The 18,578-nt window shown below is 41.8% G+C and overlaps 1 protein-coding gene across 1 annotated transcript in view; it reads left to right on the plus strand.

Annotated features, from left to right (window-relative positions):
- Positions 1-18,578, plus strand: part of KLHL14 (kelch like family member 14) — a 60,732-nt gene that overhangs the window by 31,917 nt on the left and 10,237 nt on the right. The window contains 2 exon segments of the mRNA XM_030504341.1: positions 11,954-12,043; positions 16,510-16,588. Coding sequence (XP_030360201.1) covers positions 11,954-12,043; positions 16,510-16,588 — 169 coding nt within the window.

Below are 18,578 nucleotides of genomic sequence, written 5' to 3' on the forward strand. Positions count from 1 at the left end.
ACCTTGAGTAAAGCCCTGTGCTTCCATTGGAAAGGAGTGACTATTTTAGAAAGGATTCTTTTCTTTAATTCTGTAGGTTGTTTTTTTGTATGGTGGTTTCCTCACATCCTTACCTTTCGCCTTAGCCCTGTAATGAGGAAGCACGCTCTTTGTCACAAGCAGGCATGTTGTTTTACCCAGCTTCCAGATCATTGCTAAGAGAGAGAGGGGGAGAGAGATTTGGCGGCATATTGGTGGGGAAGGGAACTGTGCCTGCTATGTTTCACTGGGACTGGCGTGTGGAGTAGAAAAGCAAATGTGTGTGGACTGCCAGAGGAATCACTGACTGATCTCACGCAGTCTGGGTTCGGGGAGCCGAGACAAGACAAGGCAAAGCAGGTATGACTGATAACCGTGCCAAAGCCTGAGCACCTGCTGTGCCCATTGCAGGCAGCGGGAGCTGGCGGGGCTCAGCATCCACCAGGATTGGTGCGCCGAGCCTTTGCTGGGGTTTGTGTACTCCGTTTGATTTCTTCCCTTTCACACCAAACACAAGGAACAAGCAGAAGTTCACTGCTTGGGAGGAAGCTGGCTATGTCTTTTTCCTGTGCTGCGTTTCACCTCTGTTTTTTGGGTTGGCTGCAAAACCTGAAGCCAAAAGATGATAGAAATGCCTCTCTCGCGGGAGGGGGGAGCCGAGCACACTGCACCCCATCTAGTGGCTTAGCCTCAAACTGCTGCCGAGAGGGAAATGCGGCAGGAAGAGGAGAAGAGCTTCTGCAACTCCAGCCATGGGCTTGGTAGACTTCGGGCTCCACAGCACCTTCATGGGTGATTCAGGGATGCTGAAGCAGCTGCAGGATAAGGGAGGCGTTAGCTGCCTGTCAGACATAGGGTGGATCACACACAGGGGACTTGAACCAAGCTTGAAAAGAGCGTTAGCAGACAGCAACACCAAGCCCTCTGGAGTTAGGAAATGCAAGAATTAAGCTGCTTCTGTAACCTTAATTCGGCCTCTTTTTGCATAAGCATTAAGATACAATCTCTAATGATATCACACACTATTCTTTGTCACATGTCAGTGCGCAGAAGGGACCGTGCTGAATTCCGGCTCACAGTATTTCTTCTCTGTTGGTCAGTAAGTAGATCCTGTCTGTCATATGCTACTGAAATCTTAAGACAGAATTTTTTCACAAGTTTTTCTCCACAGACTTCACAACAACAGGGCCAACTGCTTCACTGGCATTTGTTGTGGTATTTTTGCACCATCCTTTTTGCGTGGAGCATAGTCTGTCATTGTTCCCATTCTGCAGATGAGGAACAGAGGTACAATGAGGCTAAAGTCAAAGGTATCCTTTATTTGGGGTGCCCATTTCAGGACCCCTTGGACCATGTTTTCTAGGCTGCCTCTCCCACCTACTTCAGTTAGAGCAGTGAGCACAGAGTGCTCCTGTGTATCAGACACAGGAATCAGATCAGGCTCTCTGAAAATGAAGCACGTCATTAGTGTTCTCGGACCAGGGGAAACGGGTATCTGTGGAAAAAATGAACTTAAAGGACTTGTCTAGCACTGCAGTAAAATCATGTGGCAAAGGCAGGGCCAGGGGCCTGTCTTCTGTCTCAGGGCACATCTGCCTTAACTCCTGCAGCCATCAGCCTCTCCTTACACACCTTCCAGATGTGAAGTAACCTCTTGCAGGGGGAGGTCTTGTTCACCCTTACCTGCTTCATTCATAGGGTGGCTTCATCCCAAGCACAGGGCCTGTGGCTATATAGTTGGTGAAGCTGTTGCTGTTGTTTCAAGTTCCTTTCCACCCAAGCCCCATCCCATGGTCTTATCTTCTTCATGTCAGTGCTAGAACTGATTTGACTCCTGGGTGAGCCTGCTCAGGGCATGAAACCATTTTCCATGAGATTATTGCTTTGACAGAGCTCACTGAGGGATGCCAAGGAGAGACTACGCTAGTGTGAAAGGGGCCTGTGTTGCCTGGGCTGTGAGAGGGACAGGGCCATAGCAACACTGGGTTAGACCCGTTTAGATGGTTTGGGTTTATGTGCTGAGGTTGTAGTTTCACAACCACGGTAACCTGATGCAGGCTGGCGCTGCTGATGATACTTTGGTCCTTCCCCTGTTCTCATGGCCTTGCTCTCCTGCTCACTCCAATTTGTGAGCCCATGCAGGGAAGCTTAGTGGGAAACAGGTCTGGATTAAATTCAGTGCACCTTGAAAAAATAGTCTAGTTTCTTCCTTGTTTATTGCTTGGCTGCATGCATGCATCAGCCATCACAAGGAGTGATGGGACCTGGGACAAGAAAGGGCAGAAATGTTTCTTGCAGTGACAGCTTCTGCAGGTCTCTAGTGTTCCTTGGAGTGAACCTTCAGCAAGATAGGTAGCTGGGAAGTATCACGGTTAGCTCTTTAAGGACCATACTGGCATAAATAGAGAGGTGCCGGAAGAGATGTGCACTGTAGCCTCTCATAATGGTAGTCTTAACTTGCAAATGCCCCACATCTCTTCAGCATTTCCATACAATTGGAGGTGAAACAGACTTTTCAAGGTATGCTGAGAAACAGTGCATCATGTAGGCTGGCTTTGTAGATCTGCTGTACACATCTCTGCCTTTTGAATTCAGGCGGTTGTTAGTGACAGTGGAGGCTGTGTGTCCTGGGAACTAGAGGGTGTGATCAGCACAGATTTCCACCCAGATGTATTGACAGCGGAGGAGTGTTAAGAGTGCAGGATTTGGGGCTCTGGATAAATATGTGCTGCTGTGTTCACAGGTTTTGCCGTCTTTTCCTCCAGTCCCAGTCCTTTCTGCCACATCCGCTCTGACGTGACCAGTCCCTGTCCATTTCAGTTTCATTCCCTTCTTGAATTCAGTCTCCATCAGAACCTGGTCCAAACCATGGTTACTAGCACAGCGAGTCCCAGTTCCATTCATGCCGGCTCAGTGTCTCAGTCGTCGCTTCCCTTCACCTAGCTAACTGAAAATTATACTTTCATGAACAATGCTGTTTGCAAAATTAAATTCTTCAACAAAAAATGAAAGCCAGTCAAGGAGACTTAGTTATGTATATTTTAAGTATTTGGGATTGATTACAACTACTTTACTGTACATGTCGAATCCTGCAGTCCCAGCATGGCCTGTGATTTAAATTAACCTGACCTTTCATCCTACTTGTCAGCACTCCATGACCATGCACTAGTGTGTGATTTGTGAATTATTTGTGATTCTGTGTGAACATGGTTCAGCACATGAATTTTGACACTGCTTGATTTAAATAGCAGCTGCTTGTGCTATGATTCTCAGCTTGCTATTCAGTTCTTGGTATTCAGAAACATGGGTTTGCTTCTGTTTCCTGACTGGGTGCTTTCTAAATCCACAGAAAGTTTTTGAGGAGACAGAAGAAAATTTCTGGCATGAGTGCTCATAGGGAGTGAATATTTGTGATCGTTATGATTAGGCATCACAACACATTTTATGTATCAGTTTTTCTGAAAATATTAACCAATACTTTTATTTTAGAAAGCAGAAGAAAATTAACATAAATTTAGTCCAAATCTATGAATGGATATTTTTTTCTCCAGATATGCATTTTCATTTCATTTTCTGTGTATAGATTTACAAAGTAAGTCATCTGCCAGTTTTATAAGTATGTGGTTTTGCTGCCCACATCAAATTCCCTTACCTAAATTTGAAAATATGGGTCTGCCATTTCACTTCCTTGGGATCCCATCTGTGGGAAGAGGTCTAGGAGAGCAACATTTCTGCCTGGAAACATTTCTCCTATGTTGGAGAAAGCAGTCTTGGTGTTACCCAATTTATGTGGATTGATTCCTGTATTTCCTTTTGTATCTGTGCACCTAGTGGTTAGTACATTTTAGAATGGGCTGTTATTGTCTATCCTGAGCAAGAATAATATTAATTAAATATAGTTTAATTAAATATAGTTTAATTCTGTCCATCATGGAAAAAGTGTAAACAGTAAGACATGTATTTTGTGGTACTCAGAATGACTGTTTTGGTGGTGATGAGAATGTTAAGTTCTGCTGGGGCATCTGTTAAGTGCCTTTTTTTCCCAGGGTGCTGGTATGGACATGCAGAATCAATAAGGTCTGGGCTCTAGGCCTCACTCAAACAGCAACATTCCTACCTATGGGTATGTGTCAGGACATGGTGGGGCTGGTGGGTCCATGAGGACAGGTCCTCAACATGGGTCCAACGTCCATCCAGGAGACAAGGCCAAAGACAGGACTGGAGATGTGCTGCAGCTTACCTGTAGGGGGCCCATCCAGGCCCCATCCAGGCTGCCTAGGCCTGAGCTGAAACGCGGATCCTGCACCCATGGGCAGGTGGTGTTGGGGGAGGTTGGCTAGTCAGAGCCATTGGTCCTGTTGGTGCCCTCAGCACCCTGACTGTATGTTGTCTGAGACTCCTGAGCTTTCCTGAGTTTTTTGGTCAGCCTGGGTAGGACACTTCTGCTTGTGCATGCTGTGCTTGAGCATGCTGAAAGTTAGGCCTGGTGGTGGTTTAAACTTTTCTTCAGATACCCATACAAGGTATAACTCTTCTGGGAAAGAAAACATCTTAAGCTTTTTTGCTCTTCTGCTTCATGTCTAGAGCTTTAGATTTGTGAGAGATCCTCGTGTGAACAAAACCTTTTTTTTGTGAATATTGAAGTATTTAAAAGGAAAAGTCTAAATATACATAACAGCGAAGGTTTAAATTTTTCTATTATGAGTGAACTTAAGTGTATAGAAATTGCTGTTTTAATACAGTGAAATGCGGGCACATTTCTCCTCCATGTAGTTTTCCAAATGTGAAATCACGTTTTTCTTCTTCTTCTGGAATGACTTCAAGACTTCGTGGGAAGAAAAATACCTTTTGGTTGCTGTACAATAATATGTTAGTTAAGAGTGGAGAGCACAATAGGAAGTACTGAGACTGAGAGAGAAAATAGGAAAAGATTCAACTTCTGGGGCAGTGGAGGCCAAGTAAAATCTTGCTGCATGCAATGAATTCTTTTAAAAACATGGGTCCCTGAGCAGCACCAACAGGATCCAGCCGGGAAAACGCAAGGAGTAGCTGCGGTTGACCTGAGCTCGGAAGGTTACCTTCAGAGGAGATCAGTAGAATGCATGCATCTCAAGGTCAAATAGAAATGGAGCCACAAATAGATGCAAGTGGTCACAAGCAGCTGGGCATTAATGCACCACTCCTAGTCAGGGTCTTCCATCCTGTGGCACTGTTAGAAAAGGGAATACATGTCCTTGAGCTGACATCTTGGAGGATCCAAAAGCCTCCAGTGGGACATAATAGTATTTCTTTCTGGAGCTTTCTGGCAACTCTGCTGTGATTTTGTCCCATCAGGGACTATTCATCATTTGGTCCGTGAGGAGATTTTGTTGTGCGAAATGTCACACATGAATGTTTCAACGTGAGACTGTTACAATGTGACGAGATGTCACATTGGGATGTTGGGCTTTACCTTTAAGTCCAGGGCTGAGTAGGTACATAGCATATTCTACTGGGGAGTAGCCATCGCTGAGGTTAACATTGCGTAAATCACACTGGTGGACAAGTGTCTCCTAACACAACAGTGCAGGATTTTGGTGCAGGAACATCAGTTTTTAAGGTGGGAATGCAGTATTTTCCTACTTTATTCAGACACCATTGATCCGAGTAGGTAGCTTTATTTTATTATTCAAATGAAATCCAAATTGGTGCTTGTAGCTTTGAAAATATATAGGTAAAATTTGTCTTTGCAAACAGTTGCTCAAAACCCAGTAGAACATTCTGCGATATAGGGTGAATTTCACCCATGGAAGCGGACAGGTCTGTACTCAGAACTTGCACCCAAGTAGCTTTAAAACAATTTATTTCAGGGAGGAGCTGAGCATGCCATCTATTCCTGGTGGTGTGTTTGCCCCAGCTGGTGTGTCAGCATAAATTCAAGTGTCTTACTTTAGATGCTCACATATGAAAAATTTAGCCCATTAAAACAATTAAGCTGAGAACCCCACTGAAAAAGTCTGGCTGATGTTATTCCAGAGAATGTATCAAAATAATAACTCCTAACATTTGAATGAAAAAAATGTTATTTTCATTAATAAGAAATATATTCATAATGTGAAATAATACATATGAAATACCTTAATTATATGAAATACCATTCACTGTGTTGTGAATGATTACAAGGACTTTCATCTGCTCAGATAACTCTTTCTTAGTTGCTTATGTTTTCTTGAATCGAGGGTAGGTTTGGGGTGGTATTACCTTTGCTTACCTGCAGCCTCAGTTGAAGTAGGGACTGTGTGCTAGATGAACTCAGCTGCCCTGTGCTCATCCTGTCTCTGCTGGCCTGAATAGAGTTGCCACAGAACTGGCATGGGGATGAAGAGGTAGTGAAGTTTCTAGCTGAGCTGATAGAGTTCTCTGTGGTGCAGCTGGACCAGGGCTGTGTCAGTTATTTGTTCTTAAAGGTGACTTCAAGGCACAGTGCTTCACATTAAGATTTTCTGCTTATGGTCACTGCTGTTGGCTTGTCCTGGGCTTCCCACTGAGTTAAGCTCAGACTCAAGGTTGTCGTTGGTATGTTACTAGAAAAAAGACTTTACACGTATTTGCTTGAATTTTAGGTGACAGGGTGGAGTTTGGCCTTAGGAATGTTAACAGAAGTATTTGCCATCTACTGTTGCTTATTCTCTTTCAACTTCATTTCGTTATCTTTTGAGCAGAAAATACCAGTGAGTGAAAAACCTGTTGCTTTTAAGGTCAATGGCAAAGCTCCCACCAAGTTCACTGAGGCAAGAATTTCATACTTACTGTGGTCAGTTTTTCCCCACAGTTATTAAATAACAAACAATTGAAGTGAACAATTCACAGAGGAATCTTAGCGTTTATTTATATAACCTCCTTGGTGAGAAGTAAGAAGTAACATTCAGTAATAAATGCATAGTTTTCCTGCAAATGATGTATGAACCAAAGAAAGGTGAACAGTATCTGATACTCTGTTCTCAAGAAATAATTGGACCAGCTGTGGTCTGTCCAGCATTTTGCAGAGGGGGTTGGGAATGAAGCTAATACTGCATCTCTGCCATGAGCAAATCGCAGTCTCCTGAAGTGAGTTTGTAGGTGTCTTCTGTACTGGAAAGAGACATCTTCTCACATTGCTTTGCCCTCTGGAGAGCCGTGGAAATAACCAGTTTTCAAAAAGCAGTAGTTGAATATTATGTAGCCAACAGGTGAGGCTGTTAATATTGTGGAAGGTCATTATTGACTTCATATGTCCTCTGATAATGACATCCTGGTTCTGGAAACGCACTTGTCTCTTGCGTCATCCACGCAGGTCATTAGAGATGATAAGCATGACTTCTTGGTATGTAGTGAGTCTTGAAGGGGCTGTGCTCAAGCTGTGCAGTACCTGAGGAAGAGATTTCTTGGCTTTCCTTACAGTACCTCCTGTATCCCAAGTAGCTGAACAGTTCAGGGCAGTGAAAAATCTATGAGTTTTTTTGGGTTTGTTTTTTTTTTTTTTTTTTTTTTATTTTTTTTTTTTAAACTTTGAAGAATCAAGTATAGTTTCTGAAAGCAGAGCAGGGAATGGCTATGGGCTGTATCGCAGCTTTCAGATCTCCTGGGACCAGAGCTCATCCCTCCTCTTGTCTTGAGAAATGCCATTCCTGTTCCCCCTTCTTCCCTGCTCTAGTTAGTGTTGAAGTGATGATAGACAGGGGAAGATGTAAGGAGAAGGAGGACCTGATGACACCTTGATTGATGTATAGAGAACAACCAGATGCTGTTTCCTAAATGTGCAATTTTTGGCAGAAACTAAGCAAAACCGGGTAAGACAAACAGCACGCGCTATTGCTTGTTAGGTGAGTATCACCCCCATACAAAAGTTGGAGGTGCCTTTGGAGCATCATTGCATCTGAATGACCTCGTAGGCGTTATGGTTGAGAGTGTTGATTTCATAGGCGTTTGGCTATAAGCTGTAGACTCTGTTTTTGAAAGTAGGTCCTAGAACATTATCTGGTGCCTTTCCTTAGCTAAGGTTTGGGATATGTGAGAAGCTTTTGCTTAGGACAGCTCTCCTGATGTGTGGAGTGCTGCTGTGTCTTCCACCTGCGTCTGCATCTGAAGAACATCCAAGAATGTCACCTTCTGCACAATGTCACTGATATTTGTGAAGTATTTCCTAGCAAACGCCGCTGCAGTCTTGGGCTCCGCTGCCTTCTAAATCATTCTCAAGTATAAATCACCCATTTCCTTTTGACCCAGAAAGCTCTGCATGTTACGTATCTGTACCTGAGAAATTACCTCCCACCTTACGAAAGGTCTGCTATTGCAGAATATGAATTGCATGGGAAGGGGACTGGTGGGGCTGCTGTCTTCAGTATAGCTGCTTGGACTCGTTTGTGCTCTTGGTCCAGGAAAGCATAAGTTTGTTAACCATAGACCTCCCAAGCTTTGGGAAGTGTGTGTGAGGGGTAGAGGTTTAGGGAAGATGGTTTCTGCTCACTCCAACTAATCTGTATATATCTGTCCATCTCACATAATTCTCTGGAACCCATTACCTTGGTAGCATAGCATGTTTCTCAGATGACCATGGCTTGTTTTCATCTTCTGCTCTTTTTAACAGTCTTTTCTCCTTCATTTTAAATCAGTCTTTAATAAAGTTGAGAATTCTTGCCCTGGGTTTTATAAACATGTGTTATTAAATTTTAAATCTGTTTTGAAAGTGCCTCTATCCTACTCCCTCCTAGTAAAGTGACCTTTTTAAATGGAGGGAAGTGGGTTTAGATGACAGTCATGATAAATGCGGTCATGTTCACTCAATAAAATAAGGCCCAGTGCATTTGAGGATAAATCAGTGAAATGTACAGCCCCACCTGTCTGTCTCCATCATTCATTTCCACTGTCACTTTCACAGTGGCTGATGGATCACAGTTGCTGTAAAATTAGACAGCCTTTAATCTCATTTCATCCTGATTAGCTTCTCCTTACCCTTTCCCTCTAACTCACTGACTGACACGCTAAAAACTCACACCAGGCTGTGTTTGAGCGTGGCGTACAAACTTCTCGTCAAATACCCTTTTTGTGGGGCAGGCAGGTGTTCCACTGAGTTGAAATGGAGAAATGAGAAGATGGGGTTTTCACACTATTAAAGCAAAACAGCAGACAAAAGCTCCTATAAAACTAACGAAAGCAGCAGCCTGGCCACAGTGTGTGATGGGTCAAATTCTTCCTGTTACACCCTGGCAATCCCAGTGAGTGTGAGAAGATTGTTCCTACTAGAGAATGAATTTAGCATGCTCATTGCCATGTAATTTTGACTGTATCTACAAAAAGCTAGGTCCTTTATGGGTGTGCGTTCATAAGGAACATTTTAAAGCACAAGTTTTCTGGTGCTTTCACGGTGTGTTTATAGCAGTAAAAGAACCTGTTCATTCCTATAGTTTGGATTTCTCAGTGTATAGCTCAGGATTCTGAGGGACCCTGAAAATGTTCAGGGAGAAAGACCGCGATGTTGGCGATTTCACAATTTCAGTGTCGAAATTCCCTCCCTCTTAGATGTCCACATTGTTGCTTCATCCTCCCTGTTTTGCGCAGCTCTCTCCAGCCCCATGGGAAGATTCGTGAGACCAGGAATAGAGTTTTCCCCAAAGCTCTATGAGAAACAAAGGTCATAATAAAGGTCTGCAGTGTTTTACTGCAGTCACCTTTCCTCTGAAGCCCCAATACTACCCTCCTTTCCAAGGCAAGCTTCCCTTTAGCTTTCCTGTGAGTTATGGATGGTAGTTCGGGTCATTTGGGCCCAATCCTGTATCAGTGGGAATGTTGCCATCAAGTTAAGTAGGAGCCAGGATTAAGCCCTTTAGTTTTCAAGGTTTAATTATCATCATAACTATGGGAGTCTTATTGCATAGTTCATATGCATGAGAACTGCAGAAAAGCTTAAAATATGATTTCTTCCTCTACTGGCCCTGTTTTTGTCAATATGGAGGATAAATAAACAAAAGTGTTGGCAAAAACAAAAACACAACATCTGAAAAATATACATGTGTCTTGCCTGCAGCCAATTCTTTTGATAAAGGCTAGATCTCTCCAGACTGACCAACAGAAGTGTTTGGTTGAGGCCACAGGCTTGGACCTAATTGGAAACTGTAACAGAGCACTGGATTAGGTAAACCCCTGCAGACTGAACCTGGGGAGTCTCTTCTTGAAAGGAGGGGTTCCAAAAAACATCTAAGGAAGACAGCAAATTTCCCATGGGAGACTGAAATTCAGTGTGTAGTACAAGCATCCCCAAATCAAGGAAGGTGCTGGGGTTTTGAGAGATATTTTAAAATAGGAAAATGTCTAAGGTTAAAGAATGAGATAAATATGATATGGGGCCTAAGAAGATAAAAAAAGTATTTTTTTATTCTTCCATCCCACTGTAGGAACCTTTAGGTAGTATTAAATCTTATGTATAGGATTACTTCCCAATTACATAAAGTGTACTCGTAACATATAACCTTAATTAATGAACTTTCACTGTACCTGACTGCTCAATTTAAAAACTGTTTCACTCACATAACTTGTAAAAGTACTATGAAAATGATATTCGACCTTTACCAGAAACTAAAAACATACCTTACTTATTCATCATTGCCTTGGCAAAAACTTCAGTAAGAAGCTTAAATGAGCCCATTTGATCTTTAAGAAAATGTGTCCTAAATAACAAAGCTGTGAGTATTTATTATTATTATTATTTGCGTATGCTATACCGCACAACTGCATTCTGAGAAAAATAAAAGATAATAAAACAAATGAAATGAGAGATATATCACCCAAAATAATCCAAGTGTGAGATAGGCTGCCTCTTTTTTCCTTTTTTTTTTTTTTTTTTGGCATTGGCAAAAGAGCACAAAGTAAGAGCTGGCCCTGAGTCATATTGATTTCCCACTGCACTGGTTTCCTAAGTGCTCTGTTGATCCGTGTCAAGCAATAAGTTCCCTGCCTGTACATGCACATCACCTCCCCATTTGTCCTCACCTAGATTTAAGGTGCCCATATGATGAGCTGAACAAGGACATCATTTTTCCTACTGGTGTCACTGGGCCAAAACTACTCTATGTGGTATGATAACTAATGCTGTGTAAGTTTACATTTACCATATAATATCACAATAGCACTGTATGGCACACCGCAACAATATGTGCATATTATGTCCTTATTTTTGTCCTCATTTTACGTCCATTTGCAGTGGAAAATATAAATTTAAAAAAATAGATTATTGTGACTGTAGTTGGTCTGTAGTAATTGTGACACCTCCCCAAAAAAAAGGGATATTGTAAACCTAATGCCACAGTTTTGATCTTTGTTAACAAAGGGCTTCCTGATTAGATGAATAGAAGATGTGTGATTGTGCTGCTAATGACATTGTACAGGAAATTAAGCGTATACATTTGGAAAAGGCATTAAATCAGCAGGACCTTAATTTAAAAACTTAAAACTGTATGGAAATGCAGCTTGTTCATTGCTGTGTAATAGAAAGCTACTGAACATACTGACTCTTCTTCTGGAAACATTACCAGCACAACAAAGCTGGGCTGAGGTTTTTTTTAATGTTTCCTAGCCTACTAGGATTCCTAGCATCTGCTTATTTTCAGGGAAATTTCAGGCAACTTCACCCCTTTTTACAAGTTGTTTTTAGAACAGCATATATGGCACTTGGGCAGGGAGAGAGGGACACTGGGGGACCAGAATTCCAGCTTTTTTCCTTAATTATTTGTAAGATTTAATAGCATAAGATTACTAATAAGTGGCTTTGTCTGCTACTAAGTCAGTGGACATAGATGCTTGGGATGATGCATTCCTCTATTATTTCATGCAGATGTAATCTCAGTGTTGTATTTTGTACCTTTGGAAATATTTGATGGAATCAGTGCCCTGAGCTGATAAAGAATTCTTGCTTTCCTTGCAGTTATGCCATATAACAGTGCCCATCACTGTGTCGTGGAAGTGGAAAACTTCTTGTTCGTGCTGGGAGGAGAAGACCAATGGAACCCTAATGGTATGTATAGAATATTAAAAGGCAGAGGCAGCATCTGCCTTCCTGCGTCTTTTTGTCGGGTCAGCCGATATACTCATTAGCAAGGGATTTTGAGGACCTTCAGCCTAATTGTTGAGCCTAATAAAGGCTACTTTTAGATGTTAATGTAAAAAATATCTGGTACTTTAGCGTTAGTATCTCTGTCATTCATCAGCTCCCACATCCCTTGAGAAATGCCACAGGCAGCAGAACAGACTCTTTCAAGTGCATGCACCAGGCAGCAGCTGTTAAGAATTTTAACCTTCATTTTCAGTCTCCTTCCAGTCATAATATAATAATGCAATTGCAGTAGATGAATGCTGCTTTTCTATTGTCAAGCAAGATACTCGCAGCTCAAGTTGTTAATGTGTTAATTATCTAGACTCTGAGATTCTTAAACTGGTCCTTTTTTTAGTCTTGTGCAAGAGCTTCTCATATAGATTATCTGCTGCTACCTTCTTTGATTTGATTACTTCATAAATTTACCGCAAAGAGAAATTAAACAATTTAACAGGCTTCTGAGCAAAGCAAAAGGAGAATACCATGCCTTGCAAAATTCACAAAATTGTCAAGACATTGTTAAAAAGCTTGCACACGAAGAAAGAGTTGTAGTTGTAGCAGTCTGTGTAACAGAGATAATTATGACTGAGAAACCATAAAACAGCTTGCAGGTACACAGTTTTACTTTAAAACACCAGAGGATCCAGCTGAAATTACATATACTGCATATATTTTATTGTGAATGCCCCATTTCAGCATCTGCACTAAACCAAATTATAGAAAATTGTTACATCTGTTCACTTCCTAAACCTGAGACAAACAATCCAGTCCACCCTATAAGCACATTTCCAGTGTAGTTAAAATTATCCCTAAATGTCTCAGGAGAAGAGCCCTTTAGTTCTATTGTTAAATCTCCTTTATATTAAACAGGAGATAGCATGGTATCATTAATGACAATTATTATTAGGACCATCAGCTACATCCAACAACTGAGGGCCCCTGTTGTGCTTGGTGGTAGGCATATAGATAATAAGAGGTTGTTCCAGACAGTTTATAATTAGATGGCCATATCACATGGAAGATAAAAGAATTATCCACAGTTTAAAGATGTGGAAACTGAGTCACAAGGTGATGGAGAGATGTTAGAAGGAGTACATATCCTGCATCTGAGATAGGAGTCAAGCACAGCTGTTTGTGAGATGGTCACCCAGATCAACTTCTGAGCTGAAGATGTTGCAGAAGATGTCTGACAGCTTCCTTGTTCTGTGAATACCAGTATGTGATTCTTCTGTAGAGAAGATAGGAATAATAGAGGTAGGAGCATTGCGAATACAGCTCTCTTTATGAATTTACTCCAAGAGAAATGGATCTTACTTGTCACAAAAAGTCAACCTGAAATCATAAATCCTGTTCTATTGCTGGGCTAGTTCTTTCTTGGAACTGATTTGCTCTAAATGTGCAGCTACATGGGACATGGGAACCGCTCTCATGTACCCACTTGACTTTATGTAAAGGCCCTTGTCTGTTTTCCTCATAGCACAGAAGGGGCTTCAGAAGGACCTAGCTGGAACTGTCTTGCCAGAGCATTCCAAGGCTTTCGATTTGAATGAGAATGTGCCAGGTGTTTTTCCAGTGGAAAGAATTATCCTTGAGATGGGGGAAGGAGCACCATACATTTCTTTAGCCATCAGACCGGCAAACTCTTGAGAAGCTGGATGGACCCCGAGGAACGTCCATGCCCCCTCCGTGCTGCTCCTGTGACTTTCTGACAACCTAGAGAGCATACGAGATATTTTTTCTCACTTTTTCATGTCCTCCTTTGGCTATGCCTTTCCAGTCACAAGGGATCACCGCATGAGTAAACACTGATGAGAGCAGCTTGCAGAACACAGGCATGGATTTAAGACCAACTTTCATAACCTTCAGAGCCCATCACCTTCTGGCATGGCTGCAAAGACCTTCCTGTAGAGAGCAGAGAGCAGCATCTGCCTCCTTTTGTCCCATCATCGCTTTGCTAATCCTGATTTCTGATCACTTGTGACAGTTTCTGTGTTCTGACAGGTGCTTCTTAACATGTATAACCTCCTGACCAATGAGCAAGGCAAAGTAATACAGTTCTCTTTCAAACTGAAGTCCAAAGCTAAACTGGAGCCAGACCAGTTACACCAGGCAGCTTAAGTATGTCATGGAATCCTTTTCCTGCCATCAGAGGCATCACATGGTCCCGTTTCATAAATTTTCTAAGATACGTTCAAAAAGCAGTTGGATTTTTAGCCCCCACTACTCATATTGGAAAACTGTTACAGAACCCAATTGCTCTAAATGACTGGGAGCCTTATTCTAATTTCCAGTAAAATGTATTCCTTGACTGTCTATATCACCTTATTCTCATGCCAAAGTTGGCCTTCATCTTAATAGTTTTTCCCCTGCTGGAGATTTGTTCCTCTGATGTATTTGAGATGACGCTCCTATGCCCTTTCAGCTCTTGTTTTCCTAGGTGCAACAAGCCAAGTTCTTTTTCTCCTGCCATAAGGTAAACTTTCTGTTCCTCCTGTTGCCATAGTAGCTCTTCTCTGTGCCTGTCCTCGTTTGATTTCATCTCCCTTCCCGTGAAGTGACCAGATCCGTATCCTGTGTTCCTTCCCACTCTAGGCTCACTGAACCCTTCTCTTTCTACCCTGCATTATACAATCTTCTTCATACATGGTATTTGTAGTGAATATGTGTATGACACATGTTATGTTAAGAGGCCAGGGTCCCCAAATCATAGGTTCGTATGACAGCAATTAAAAAGCTGCTATACAACCAGTGACCACCGAAGTCCCCAATAACTGAAAGATGTAGTGAATATGGCAGCGTTAAAACCTCTGCTAGAAGTCCAAAGTTTCAATCAGTACTTACATTGCTTTGAAATCCTGCTTTTTGAAATAGAAATAGGTTAATAAATGTTCTAAACAGTAAGACCTAGAGCCAGTTAGATGCCTGCTGTTAGTGTTTTACTATTTATTCAATCTATAGCTCTCAGTGCCTCTGTAAATTGTCTGTTTAGACTAAAGGAATTCAGATAGGGACCAAGCCCAAAGCCTCGCTTCACTAAGCCCAGTGGCAAAATGACCAGTTACCCTTAGTGTATAGGGATCTCCCCCTGTGTCTTGAGATGTGTTTGAGTGGTGCTCAGCATAAAGGGTTTTGGTCCTCATTAGGCACCTCACTGGATTTGAAGGGAAGTGCTGCATTATTTATCAATCTTCTGCTTTACCCTTCTTGTGTAGAACATGCTTATAGCGAGGGAATGAGTTTGCTTCCAGACAGAGTGGTCAACATGGTTTCTTCCTCTGTTTTCTTGTAGAACATGATCTTAAATTATTATGAATATAAATTCTAGCTGTATCATTATTCTTTTCTACAATCTTGATAGTCTATTTACACATGCCGAAGTAAGTGTGGAATGAAACAAGCAAAGCGAGCCAATCCTACAGAGGCTTGTCCAATGCAAAAATATTCACCTTGTAGAATACCCAGTGACCATTTATAGAACTGTGACATACGCAGTGGGGTTATTCTGCTGGCCTGTGAAGCCTCTAATTCAATTTTTTAGTCACACATACATAAACAAAGGTTTCTGTTTCCGAGATCCTCATCTGTTGAAGTCTCAGGTGTTACAGGAAATTGCCATGCACTCTCTTGCTTCAGTTTTCTTGCTTTGATGTCAATCTGCATGTAAAATAAGGTGAAATCTTAATATCGTGAAGACGTGAATACAGTTCTTGGGCTTGGCAGCAGGGATAAGCTAGTTAGCTGGTGTGCGTTGCTCATGTTTCATATTTTAGCTAACACACTTGGAATAAAACTCTTAAGAATGTATTCCCTCATGGATGCACATGTGTAATTCCTTCTAACTTACACTGAAAGTACATGGTAGAATAAACCATCTAGTGCAAACACTGCATACCCCGTGCTGATGGCTTACACAGCTCCTGGTTATTTGCACAAGGCTTTTTTACCATTTTCCACAAAGATGATGTGAGGAGAAAGAAAAGTGTGTGTTCTCCCTTTGATTTTTTTACCTTACACGAAACGCTTTAGTCATAGAAATACCATGGGGATGCCCTCTTTCGGGCAGTAGTTTTGTTTAGTGCTTGATTTATTGTGGCTGTGAAAGTACCACAGCATCTATAAGTAAATTTAAATACACATTTTCAAGATCTTATTACAGAGAGCAAGAATAATCTCTATCTGCTTTTACTGCTAGCAATTGCTAATTCAAACCTTGCAGTGCCCCATTTGTTGAATTATTACTGTACACATAGTGTAATCATATGTTGTTGTAAAAGGGGTAACCCTTCATAAAAGCTTTCAACTTGTGAAGTATATGTAATATATATTACAATCATGATGTTAAATACATGAAACAAACAGCTGAGTGTCAAAATAATCTATCTTTACAGGGAAACACAGTACAAACTTTGTTAGCCGATACGATCCCAGGTTTAACAGCTGGATACAACTTCCACCCATGCAAGAGAGGTAAAAACTTGCTACCTGTTTTTCAATATATGTTTTATCATCCTAAGAGCAGCTGAAGTTTGGCTTAGTTCTGGGCATAAGGAGGCCTACAGAAGCATTGAAAATATTGACACTAAACTGCAGCATGCAGTTGCATCCCATTTGTCTCCTAATTTTTTTAAACTTCCCAAGCTCAAAACTCCAGATGCCAAACCCTGCAGTGCTAACTCATGCAAAATAACCATGGACTGTGTGCAATTACTGGTTGCCTGAGTACAGTCTGAAGGATTTTTCTGAAGTCTCCATAGTGTCCTGTCATGTTCCCTGACTGAAGTGTCATGCCGAGTTTGCAGTAAACAAGCAGTAATTATAGTCAGATATCTTATAGGGAACTGTTGAAGGTTCCATCCTGTTTCACCACACCAGCCATGAAAAGCTCTTCTGAACATGTCTCCCCTTGTCAGAAGACTCTTGATCCTAGGTGGTCTTTGAGTGAAGTTGCTGTCAGCTAATGCATATATGTCAATCTGCAGAGGTGCATGTGGATTTCAGCAGTGGCCTGTAAAGATGGCGTAAACTTAACTCTGGATCCCAAATCCTACCCTGGAAGGAAAAAAGTCCCCTAAACCTGAACTGAAGGATGCATGTTTTGTACAAAGAATCTCAAAGGCAGAAGATCCAAAGTTACAATGTTATATGAAAAGCATTCAATGTCCATCCTTCAGTTCAACACCCATCCTCTCATGGACCTAATGTGCAAGAGATCTCACTGTGTCTTCCTAAGACACGTTCCTTATTCCTTGTGCTGTCAGTATTATCTCTCTTTTTCTATTGGCTGTCCACAATGTTAAGGTGTCTGGCAGTCATAAATCTATTGAACTCAGTGCAACCTTGTGATTTAAGGTGCGTATTATGAGATACATGGAAATATATCTGTCTTTTCAAATTTCCAGAGGTAAAATATCAGTCTGTAGAGTTTTTGAAGGATCTTTGTTCAGGATTCAGTTTGATTGACCTAGGTCCACATGCAGAACTATGGGCAATGCTTGTCACCAAAAAATACTGAGTTGTACCAGTGCATGAAAAAGCACAAGTGGAACAGATCTGAGTAAGTTCTCTTTTGGAGCCGAATGAACTGATAAAATTAGCCATATAAATAGAGATTAAAAATTGCATCGCAGTTCATTATAGTCTCTGGCTTTGTTAATAACATCATCCTTTACTTTAAAAGTTGCTTTCTGAAATTCTTTTTTCTTTTTTAGTTGTTAATAGAGCTAGTGCAAGAGCAGGCTTTAGCTAAAGAGGTGCTCCTGGTTCAGCAGCCCCCAGCCTTCTCTCTGATTCCTGCCAGCACTGTGGGATAACCCTACGACTGGGTTATTTACCTTAAAACAGAGGGATGCCTTCCCCTCTGGTTCAGGTCCCCAGACTGAGTCACAGCTGACTCAGGTGTTGGTGCAGGGGAGACAGGAGGGGTGTGTGAGATTGTGCATCGCTGTGCAAGTCATCCTCAGTGAACCCGGAGGCTGACTGGTGTTTGTACAGAGCCTGAAGCAATTTGGTGGAGCCTGATCTGTGCCCTAATTAGGCCTTCTGGGTATCTGCAAGCAAAACTTCTGAGGAGCACATGCAGCTGGCTGAACAGTTGGGTTTATTTGGCTGACAAAGCTCAGAAGGCAGAAGTAGATAGTTGAGGGTTGGAGAAAGCAGACAAGTAGGAGGTTTTCCACCTCCACAGTGACCAGTTTCACTAGAAAATGAGTTTATAATCACAGGTGTGGAACATGACTTGCCTTGTGCTCTGGTGGAAGCTGCCGCCTTCAGCCACGAGTCAGAAACTCCACGGTGCATTGTGATTGCTTAGCAGCTGCCCGGTAATAAACTGTGATGTATTAGCATCTCAGCTCCTTACAGTGTTATTTACATGTAAAGGTCCACTCACACATAGTTCCCTCTGCAAGGGGCTTTACTATGACAACATTAATTGTCACCTCTTTTGTTCAGGATACAT

Source organism: Strigops habroptila, chromosome 1 (genome assembly GCF_004027225.2).
Source record: "Strigops habroptila isolate Jane chromosome 1, bStrHab1.2.pri, whole genome shotgun sequence".
Taxonomy (NCBI): domain Eukaryota; kingdom Metazoa; phylum Chordata; class Aves; order Psittaciformes; family Psittacidae; genus Strigops; species Strigops habroptila.